The 12,408-nt window shown below is 37.4% G+C and overlaps 1 protein-coding gene across 1 annotated transcript in view; it reads right to left on the bottom strand.

The window, feature by feature from the left end:
- Positions 1–12,408, bottom strand: part of AUH (AU RNA binding methylglutaconyl-CoA hydratase) — a 198,511-nt gene that overhangs the window by 135,469 nt on the left and 50,634 nt on the right. Inside the window, exon 4 of the mRNA XM_054033009.1 lies at positions 6,195–6,281. Coding sequence (XP_053888984.1) covers positions 6,195–6,281 — 87 coding nt within the window. The remainder of the gene's footprint in view (positions 1–6,194; positions 6,282–12,408) is intronic.

The raw sequence follows: 12,408 nt of genomic DNA on the forward strand, positions 1-12,408 counted from the left end.
ATAATTTAATTGGTATTCGTCTATTCTAGTACTGCTCTGACCATGTAACTCCCTTCTTCACATTCTTTCACTGGCTTCCTCTTGCTTCCTCCCTTCAAGGCACTTCACCAACACCCAATTTCGGTGGGTATTACCTCTTAGTTCTCCTTCTACTGCCTATGCTATCAAATCCATTTTGCATACCCCTTTACTGCCTTCTTTTCCCACTCCTGTTTTTGTGGTTTCTTATGTTTGGAACTCTCTTCCTTTCCGTGCTGCAGCTCTCTTCATTCAAATCACTCCTTTCAAAAAGAAAAGAAAAACCACTTTTACAGAGTCTTTCAGCAATAATCCCACAAGGATTATCTTCATTGTTTCAAGACTGAATGTTATTAACATTATTTTATTTGTCTGAAACTACTGTACCATCAGGTTAAGACAGTACATTCCTTGAAACAGAGACCATTTATTTTTGTTTCTTTAGTATCAAGCACACTATAGGCACTCAAAAATATTGTCAAAGATATTTACAAACAATAATCCACAAAACACCACCAGTACTGCCACTACCCTCTCCTGGAGATTCCATCATCATGGAAGCTGGACTTTGAACCTTCAAATCAGGGCCCCAAAAGAATCCCACCGGCTGAAACACTAAATTAGGGCATCACCTGGCCAGGCTGAATCTGACCCTACCCAGGTTGGCTCTGCCTACTTTTGAGGCTGCGCCAGTCAGTTTCATAAATTGAGAAGTGGTGGTCAATGGCTGGTAAAGCAGGTGTCAGGGCAATTTACATGGCTGTGAATTCTTGGGGGCTAAGGGACCAAGTTCTGCTGGCCAGTACAAATAAGAATTTATGGCATTAATTTGGCATAGTATCTCTTTCTATGCGTGAAGGATGTAGAAGATTAGGAAAAGAAGACTTCAGAGGATGAGTGATTTTTTCCAAAGTCTGAGCAAGGACTTAAGTTTGGAGGTGACACCTGGGAAATCCTTAAAGAAACAGGGATGATAGACGGAAATTAAGGGAAAATAAAAATGTGCCTTTCAGGAAGTTCTCTAGAAGCAACTATTTGCTTAGGCTGTTGTTCAGGGAAAGTAAATGAAAATAACCAAATGTATGGCCTTTTTATCTGGGATGTCATAGTCAAAGAATAAATTAAAAAATAATTGAGGAATGTGAAAGCTATCTCCAAACAAAATAACTGGATATTACCCACTGCCTACAGCCATAACAACCACCTCAGGGTAAAAATTAAATAGCGCTTATAAGCCAAACAGAGTAAGGCCTATTTGGTATTTAGATGGACGATGTAAATCAAAAACAAAAAACAAAAAAACACCAGTTACTTACAATAATATGAAAATTTGGTAGCTCTCTCCATTGAATTGGTACTGAATCAATGATCCAGCATGGTGCCAGGAAGCAATGTGCTGCTCTAACCCACACACCTCCTGGGTGTGGTGCTCTGTCCCATGTAGTAGCACTGAGACTACTTAGAGAGAGATTAATGAATCTGCTCTACAACTTTAGCCAAGAGCCATACGGCTTTTGGCTCATGCAATAGAGGCTCGTGTATTTAGCTTTAGAGGTCCCAGGTTTGATCCCGCCAGACGATGACCGGGGTCTGTCAGTGTTATACTGCTTTCAGACAGAATATAAAATCAAGGCTGACCACTCTTGGGCTGGGATTTTCAAAGGCATATAAGAGAGTTAGACATCCAAATCCCACTGAAATTCAATGGGATTGGACACCTAATCCTTAGGGATTTTTGCACATATATAAAAGGATGTGGCCAAACTCCAGCTGGAGTAATTACATATAATACTGCCAAAAATGAATTCTTGTTATTTCAATTTTTCATTCTCCCTTCTAAACCAAGTGTTTTGCTGGCACAGAATGGCTACCATGTTCCACCCCACAAGGAGTTACAGTTTATTTTGTAGCTAAAATCTCACTGGATGAACTGCACTGTGTAGATATAAAGGGACAGATCCACAGTTGGCATACGCAGACATAGCACCATTGACTTCATTGTAACTATTTCAGTTTACACCAGCTGAGGATCTGGCACAAGGTATTATTTATTCCCAAAGCATCAAAAAAGTGATGCGTGTGTGTGCCAATGAGACTTTGCTTTAGTTTAGCCAGAAACCCTTTTGAAACTGTATACAACTAGGCAGATCTACTAATGTTTTCCCCTCGGAGAACTTTCAGCGTAAAAGCAGCCTTACGTCAGTAATGCAGTCTCAAGGTAGAATATAGTAATGGACAAGTAGTCTTATGTTCCTGCTCTATAAAAACAACCCACACAACTCTGGTATAATTTTAGCAAAAGCAACTAGTGCTAAAAATAGCAGTATGCTTTGATTTTTCCCCCCCTCAACTTTAAGCATTCAGAGCTACGACAAATAGCTCAGTACAATTTCTTCTGCTCTTTTTTCAAATGCTTATTTTTATACCAAGTGATATTTAATGTAATCTTAATACTTCCCCCAAATTTAGCATGAAGTCATAAATTAATCCCACATACAATTATATCTAAAAACTGCAGCAAACAAGTGAAGTATGATTTTAATTTATAGAAAAATCTTTTCTGTTGTTACATTCCTAATTAATGATGCTGCATCTTTAAAAAAATAATAATAAAGAACTGGTATGAGAACAAAAAATATAATCAAATTGTCAATAACTGCGAAGAGCTAAGACATACCAATTCAAAAAGCTGATTTTTAATAGTTAAAGTCTTAAGCAATATTTGTCTTTCATCTATTTTGGCTACACAGTTAAATAAGTTATTTTTCTTAAGGGCTCTGAAGACACTTTTCTTTAAAAGTATCTACTTACTAAGTCAAACATCTGAATATAAACACTATTTTCATAATGTGTTCTATTTCTGAAGAGCAGAAAGTAGTGCATATTTGAAACTGGTTTTCATCATTAATGTTGTATGGTAAAGGGACAAAAACAGGAAATTGAAAATATGTTTCTACAGCATTTGTACAATGACAAATAAATAATTGTTGGAAGATATTTTCCCCTTTGTGAAGCGTCTCTTGACATTATGGTTGCTTCTGGGCAGGAAAAAAAATATCTTCATTTGCTTGTTTTCAGTATACTGATTCATTGCCAGGAATCCAATGCAAATACGCTGTCCCACTTGCTCTACTAAAATTAGTTTTTGTAATGCTAGACTACTCCTTCGGAAGAAAAAAAGAAGAACTGAAAACCTGACTTGTTAAAAGATTAATGCTCACTTCCATTTGTAAAGGCATCATATACCTCACAACACATTGATCTCCAATTTCTGACGTATACTTTTTTTTATATATTCTTCATCAGCTTCGTGATGGAGAAGACAAAGTGCAAACTATTTTGCAGAAATGTTTCAGAATAAGTTATATTAATACTGTCATGGCATGTACCGTTGGCATTGAACATTCAAAACAATAATGCCCAAAATATGTAATTAATATATTACTTCAAATAATTAAACAAGAAAAAAATTGTCAAAAACACAGAGTATAAAAATAAGTGAATAGCATTATGTGAGGATGGTTTCCTGGTATAACTCTGGAACAATCTATTCACATTACCTTTCAGGTAAAAGATGCATGGGAAACAGTTTTCTAACGTATGGATATTTTAGAGAGTTCACAATTTTTTCCCATCTTGAATCAGAATGAACAGTTGAAATCTCAAAAATATTTGTGGACCCTAATTTTTTCTCTTTTGGGGGTAGGAAGTCAATCAAAAATCATTTTGATAAGTTTCAAATATTTTGTTTCAATCTCAATTTTTTTTCAGTTAAATTAGCTTAAGTTTCAAAATTAAAAGTAATTTCAATCAGAAAACCATTTTTAAAATGTCAAAACAAAACATTTTGACAATTTCAAACCTTTTTCTTAACATTTTTTCAACTCGGGACAACAATCAAACCCAACCCTGTTTCATGAATAGTTTCATTTTCAACAAATTTGCATTTTTGACAAAACAAGTCATCATACATTTCCCATCCAGCTCCAGTCAGGATACCATATTAACTTTAAAAATCCTTTTGGCATTAGGAGTCTCATCATTTTAAAAAGGGTGAGTTGGCTAAGATATCAAGTGCCTTTTCCAAACTAAAACAAAGTATTTAAAAATATTTAGGAATTTATATCTGCAAATCATGCAATTCCGTGTATTCACAATTGCATCCCTTTTCTTGAGAAAGTGAAGAGAGACATATAAGAATGAAAGGGTGCCCCTATTATGAGTAGTATTTCTGGTCTTCTAAAACTCATATAATTCAGTATCAGTATAACATTTAAGTCTTTACCCACTTGGTAACAATGGAAAATATACTTTTGAATGTTCAATACTTACACAATCTCCTCCAAGACCTAATTAAATTAAAGATAATCATCCATTTACCCAACAGGCTTTTGAAATGTAAGGCAAAACACAGAGAAAGTCTGGCATCTCTAACTTTCCCATTTATCCCAATATAAAGATCCAAAAACTTTACCAGCTCCAAGGGAAAAAATATATTTATTTGTTTCATTTCTAAGGACAGACAGAATCTCATTCCCTCAGTCGGCGAAAAGTCTTTAAATCTATTACCTCTATCTAAACATTAAACGGAGTGTCAAAGAAAATCTTTTCAACAACTTGTTACCATTTGTTTTATAAGCCAACTGGAATGCTAGTACTAGCACTTAAGGTAATAGTTACTGCAAGAAACTAATGGTTTATTCCTTTCTGATTATTTTATTGTATGTTTTTAAAAAACAGCCTCAAGAATTCAGCTTACTTTAAAAGGGAGAAAAGGGGAATCAGACTGACACACCACCATAAACTCCCATACTAAGACTATTTTTTAAATAGTTTGTTATTTACCTGATATAGCATATTGGTTTCATTTATAGCATTATGCCAATTCAAGTTATGAATCTGACCCAATGTTAATATGGAACAACATATTAAAATTAGTCTTTAAAAAGCAATTGGCTCCTCTAGAGCAATTTTGAAGTATTAATAATTCATCTTTTTAAAGGTGAAATGAAGATCTAGCCTTAGCTCCCCATGATAAAACCTAAAATCTTACAGATCAAACTTTGGTCCGGTTTGCACTTTATGGGAGCCCATTGATTTCAGCCAGGTTAGTCAGAGTGTTACATCATGGCATACTTTGGCTCACAGGGTCTACATTTTGCTCTCATTCTTACCCATGTAAATTGGGAACAACTCCATTGTCTTCAAATGCTCTCTGACTTTTGGGCTAGGTAACACCTTCCCAAACTTCTTAATATTTAAAATAAGCAACACACACAGTCCTATAATTTAAGATGTTTATGATCCAACATTTATTTTCTTTAAAAGAAATGTAAATCCCACACAGCAACCCTGGAGGATTATACATTTAGTTTTTAAAAGAGTAATACTTTAAAAAAATGTTGCTTGGGTCATCAGGCACTGTCAAAATTGTGTATGATTGGATTCTTTAACCCCATACTAGTAATTTTTGTAGCTTAAATTTATAAAAGGGATTGCTCCAGAGATGTTATGTTAGACTGACCTTCCTTTTAATAAAAATACATTAACAATATCCTGTCAAAACCAATCAGATTACAACCTACAAAAATGTCACTTTTGGGTGGAGATTTCATACTCCAAAATGCACAGGCAAATTATTAAGCCCTAAAAGGAGTACTTACCACAAAATGGAATTTAAAACCAAAACTATCATTACCAAAAGGCACCACTATAAGAGTAGATACAGATTTAACAATATTTTGCAATGTCATAAAACCACATTTTCCATCAACAGTACATGTTTAAAACATTTATACGATGTATCAAATGCTGTATTAAATGTATATCGAATAGAAGAAGGAGACAATAAAAATAAACCCCACGCCATTGAGGGGGCACAGAACTACAATTCTTCCTCCATGAAAATATGATTCCAAACCACTTGGCTATATTGTTAATCAGTCTGTGAAACAGCACCTTAATTTTTTCTATAAGAAGTCAAACACTATTTTGCACATTTTGAAACACAATGTGCCAGTGACTCATAATTATCTCATCGACATAAGTAGTTTTGGATATCCTATCGCGTAGCAAGAATTAATCATACATGTTTATGTTACTTCTTTGATCTGACCTTTAGAGATTAAAGAAGTTTGAGCTCTGCAACTATTCAACAGTGAGTTTATTTTACTTACCCATTTCATTAATAGTTGCTCTTGCTTTTGAGACAAAAGAACTAACTTCACTGGAGTGCATTTTGGCTCTTTCCTGAAGGTCAGCACCTGTAAGTGACATTTTATACATATATTAGTAAACTAACTGCAATACGGTAAATCATATTCAAAGTTAGAATATTATCTTGTGCCCATAAGATTCAAGTGCACTTTGAAATACAGCTAGTTCAAATTAATCAGTTATTCTCAATCTATATTCTTCTTGAACTATGAGAAGAACTGAATGTGTACAGTGAAAAAACAGTGAAATTCAGACTATCCACTTTGATCAATTTTGCTCCAACTGAGACTTCTCCCGCAACTTAAAGGCTTAATGACAAATCTTGATAGACAACACAGCTGCAATATATTAATTCAACTGTCGTGCTTGTGTTCACTTTTCTCAACTGTGTCTCAAAGCCAGGACTCTGTATTTTTTCATGTTACTAACACATGAATAGAAATTCTTTGTTTCTTTCTTCAAGTATATACTAAAACACTTCTAGTACTTATACAAAATTGTGGTCATTACAATATGTGTTATAAAATTTAAAAGTCCTTTGAAGCTTGCTCTATGAAAAATTGCCCTTTTTTTCCTTATGGAAAAGAGAGATTATAGACTTAATCACAGTATCTAGATAAGGAAAAAAGCTATTAAATAGAGTCCATCGCCCTGCAACAGTAGAATATCATGTAAATGGAACAGACACAAGCAGTCAACCCATGTGCATGTATTCTCCAGACAACATGCATGTCATTCCCACTAGGACGAATAGAATATTTTTCTCTGATTTGAAAAATGCTACTATCAAATTAGTATTTTGGCACATAGATATCTTGTTTTTAACCTTTATATACAACTAACGATACAAACTGAACAGATTTGCATCTAAAAATAAAATTATTCCCCACAATCAGCACCTCACTCCTGCCCTTTCAGGTAAAAGCATCAGACTCTGATCCAACAAAGCTCTTAAAACACATGCTTGAGTACTTTACTGGATCAGAACAAGATTGAACAGATGTTCTTACTGGGCTCTATTCTTGGCCTCCTCCTCTTCTCCTGCTATACTCTCTCTCTCTCTGGGCTCCTTCATACAAAAGCACGGCTTCAGCTATCATTTTTCTACTAACAAAACACAGGTTTACCTCTTCCCTCTCTGACCTTGTCTCTTCCCGTGCAAACTAAAACAAATTCAACGTGGCCAAAAATTAGCTCTTAATCTTCGTCTCCCACTTCCACTGTACCAAAGATGCCAACCTTTGCCACCCAACAATCAAATTTCCCCTCAAGGTACATCACATTTTCTCCCATGCTGCCCGTTATGCAGTGGGGAAAGAGTGCAGGTGTCTCTCTGTACAAAAAACAAAAAAGCCACTACATTGCTCTCCTCTAAACCTATTCTTAAAGTCTACCTATGCCATGAGGCATACAACACTCAACAGCTGCAGTAATGCAACTACTGCTTATAATACTAATCATAATTGTTTCACTATTCCTTTGACCTCCATCTGTTCACTCTATTTGTTGTGTCTAGTCATACTTATGCTGTAACTTTTGGGGGCAAGTTTCAGAGTAACAGCCGTGTTAGTCTGTATCCGCAAAAAGAAGAACAGGAGTACTTGTGGCACCTTAGAGACTAACAAATTTATTAGAGCATAAGCTTTCGTGGACTACAGCCCACTTCTTCGGATGCATATAGAATGGAACATATAATGAGGAGATATATATACACACATACAGAGAGCATAAACAGTATATATATCTCCTCATTATATGTTCCATTCTATATGCATCCGAAGAAGTGGGCTGTAGTCCACGAAAGCTTATGCTCTAATAAATTTGTTAGTCTCTAAGGTGCCACAAGTACTCCTGTTCTTCTTTTGGGGCAGAAACTCTTTTCATTATCTGCATGTTCAGTACCAAACAGAATGGGGCATCGATCCTGACTACTGCCTCTAGTCTACATAATACAAATAAATAATAATATATTATCTACAGCTAGCACTGTTAAGTTTAAGTAGCACTATTAGATACAGGCCAAGTTTCCAAGTGTAAGGATAGTCCCATATTGACAACAGTGAAATAAACTAATTGGGTAGTCATGAAAATTGGGAATTACTGTGGTCAAATCTGTATTGGAGAGGAATGGCTGCAATTATCTACCCCAGTAATACACAGACTTTGCATACCAAAAACTTACCAGGAATCTATGAGTCAAACAAAATTTGCATGTGAATGCACATAAATTTGGGTAGGCTTTAAATCATCGACAAATGCATACAACTATTCTTTTTATTTATAAAGCTCTAACTGAATAGAGTGCTTTACAAGACACCAAAAGGCAAAATATGCTTTGAAAGCTGAAGAAGAAATGGTGTGAATAAAAACAGTAGCACTGTTGCTTTAACACCAACTTATTAATGTCTGGCTTTAACTCTATAACCGTATCTAAAAGCAAATTACAATAGTCACAACAGAAAAAAAATCCTATACTTTACAGACTGAAAAAAGCATACGATTACTTAGTTAAAAATCTGACTCAAAACTTTCATCTACCATACAAACTGAAATATACTATTTACTTCACACACACTTAAAAAATGCATAGAGCCAACTTTAAAATGAGCACAACCAATGACCCTATGACTGCATCAGACATTATAGAATATAGTGTCATTATGAGTCTGAGAGGCAATTGTAGGGTTTTTGTTGTTGTTGTTTTTAAGATTTATAACAGAAATGGTTTCCAGCATAAATATAAGAACTTTCAAAGAGACCTGCATGAATTGCAGGCTTCTTACTTCACAAAAAATGTGTGTCTTTTGAGATAGACAAGGGGGATGAGGTAATCTCTTTTATTGGACCAACTTCTGTTGGTGAAAGAGACAAGGTTTTGAGCTTGCACATAGATCTTCTCCAGGTCCTTTGGGAGACACTGACTTTCTATGAATCAATTTTTTTCACAAAACTTGGATAAGAGCAGATAAAAGGATTGTAAGTGTATTAAAAGGGCCATTGTCAACCTGAAATGTAATTGTTAAAAAAATAGTTCAAAGTCATTTCAGGTACTATATTTGCTCTTGAGTACCCCTAGCCAATTTCTGTGGTTTTACAATTACATTTTCCTATTTAAAAAAAATTCTCTGCTCTATTGACACAAAATGGTATCAAATTCCCACAGCAGAGAAACGGAAAAAATAGTGGTTTTTTTCTAATCTCTTCCTTTTTTAGTAATCTTAGATGTTGTAACAATAGTAGCTAAACTTTTTCAGAGAGAAGTGTGAGTTTTAAGTAGATGGTGTTCCTTTAACTTCAGCTTCAGCGTCTTTTAGTTCAGGAGAGAGTTGGACTGCCAACAATTAAACATTTTTGTCCTCTTTAAAAAAATCAGCCATTGATCAAACAATTGTTAAAGTGTCTTGATCCATTTTGCAAAGGAACTACTCAGAGATATTTCTCGGGAATTTGCTCACAAGTCAGAAAGTGGCAACAGCTATGTTAATAGATTGACAGAGCTAGAAGAGTACCCAGAAGTCACCTACTACAGGACAGGACCAACAAAGAAAGTAACAGAATGCCACTAGCCATCACCTTCAGCCCCCAACTAAAACCTCTCCAGCGCATCATCAAGGATCAACAACCTATCCTGAAGGACGATCCATCACTCTCACAGATCTTGGGAGACAGGCCAGTCCTTGCTTACAGACAGCCTCCAAACCTGAAGCAAATACTCACCAGCAACCACACAACAAAAACACTAACCCAGGAACCTATCCTTGCAACAAAGCCCATTGCCAACTATGTCCACATATCTAGTCAGGGGATACCATCATAGGACCTAATCACATCAGCCACACTACCAGAGGCTCGTTCACCTGCACATCTACCAATGTGATATGTGCCATCATGTGCCAGCAATGCCCCTCTGCCATGTACATTGGCCAAACCGGACAGTCTCTACGTAAAAGAATAAATGGACACAAATCAGACGTCAAGAATTATAACATTCAAAAACCAGTTGGAGAACACTTCAATCTTCCTGGCCACTCAATTACAGACCTAAAAGTCACAATATTACAACAAAAAAACTTAAAAAAAACAGACTCCAACGAGAGACTGCTGAATTGGAATTAATTTGCAAATTGGACACCATTAAATTAGGCTTGAACAAAGACTGGGAGTGGATGGGCCATTACACAAAGTAAAACTATTTCCCCATGCTTATTCCCCCCCCCCACCCCACCCCTTACAGTTCCTCATACCTCCTTGTCAATTGCTGGAAATGGGCCATTTTCATTATCACTACAAACAGTTCTTTTTCTCTCCTGCTGCTAATAGCTCACCTTAACTGATCACTCTCCTTATAGCGTGTATGGTAACACCCATTGTTTCATGTTCTCTGTGTATATATATCTTCCTACTGTATTTTCCACTACATGCATCCAATGAAGTGGGCTGTAGCCCACAAAAGCTTATGCTCAAATAAATTTGTTAGTCTGTAAGGTGCCACAAGTACTCCTGTTCTTTATGTTACCAAAGGCAGTCATGAAAAAGATTGCAGCTACAAGCAAAGGCCTCCATTCCCTTAAAAGTTTAATATTTTAAAGCATCTAAAAACAATACTTTGTCAACCGCTCAGAGTCAAGAAGTAGCTTCAGATTTTCAGACAACAGATAGCCTTGCAGAATAAACCTTCACAAGTTTTCTCAGTGGATTGCAGCTGAAGCCACAGGTTCTGTTTAGCCTAATCCTTCCAACACCACTCTTAACATACCTCCAGAGGTTACAGATTGTGAACTAGAGGTCATGGGCAGCGGGTATTGTAGACAGCGAAAGGCTGTGCCTCCCCAAACAGCCTGGCGTAGCCCCGCCCATGCCCCACCCCCAGACTCCCTCCTGCCTGCTGTTCCCTTCTGTGGTCCAGAGGCTGGGGCAGGCAGGCTGACGGCCACAATGCATACAAGATGGCTGGAGCCATGCTGTCCTGTCCGCCCGCCCAACGCTGGGGGTGCTCCAGCCACACTGCCTACCCAGAGCGCTGGGAGCATGGGGGGCGGGGGAGAGCGGCTGTGGTGGCGGGTGCTCCGGCAGGAGAGGGGTGAAAAAGGGGGCAGGGCTTCGGGCAGAGGGGGAGGGACCGGGGGCTAGCCACCCCCAAGGGTGCGTTCACCCACTGCCCATGCTAGAGGTCATATACTCTGAATAGGCCTTTTCCTTCTCTTACTTATAATACCAAAGTACAACAGAGAAGCACAAGACCAACTTTAATACAGTTATAGCTCTATCCTAAACATTAAACACATTTTGTAGTTCCCCTGTAAATATCTTTGCCCTCAGATACACGTGCAACTCCCACTAAAGTCAATGGGTGAAATCTTGGCTCCACTGAAGTCAATGGCAAAAATCCCATTGATTTCAACAGGATCACGATTTTACTAATCGGAGTTGTCCATACATATTTAAGGGAAAAATTTATAGGCTGCATACAATCAAACTTGGGAAACAAACATTTAGTAATAACTTATTCCCTGCTTTGACAGTAATTTTTTGTATTTTCTAATATATGGGTCTTATAAAAGTTCTATCAAAACAAAGCTTCTTTTGCTTCATCCTGCAATGAATTCATAACCTTGCACAGAAACTACACTAGAGATCGGCAACCTTTGGCACGCGGCACACCAGGGTAAGCACCCTGGCGGGCTGGGCCGGTTTGTTTACCTGCCATGACTGCAGGTTCGGCTGATCACAGCTCCCACTGGTCGCGGTTTGCCGCTCCAGGCCAATGGGGGCTGCGGGAAGCAGCGCGGGCCGAGGGACGTGCTGGCCGCCTCTTCCCACAGCCCCCATTGGCCTGGAACGGCGAACCGTGGCCAGTGGGAACCACGATTGGCCGAACCTGCAGACGCGACAGGTAAATAAACCGGCCCGGCCCGCCAGGGTGCTTATCCTGGCGGGCCGCATGCCAAAGGTTGCCGATACCTGAACTATACTATTATAATGTAACACATACATTTTACTGAAAGATCAAGAAAGAATAGACAGACTGGGGAGGAATAAAGCATTGTTTAAACAGAAATAGCCTGTTTGTTAATTATACAAGTCACAAAAATAAATAAAAGTTATGATTATTATTCTACAAAGTAAACAGATTGTGCTTCAATTTAAAGCCCATAAAAGTTTCCCCCAGTAAAA

This window comes from Malaclemys terrapin, chromosome 6, assembly GCF_027887155.1.
Source record: "Malaclemys terrapin pileata isolate rMalTer1 chromosome 6, rMalTer1.hap1, whole genome shotgun sequence".
Lineage (NCBI taxonomy): Eukaryota > Metazoa > Chordata > Testudines > Emydidae > Malaclemys > Malaclemys terrapin.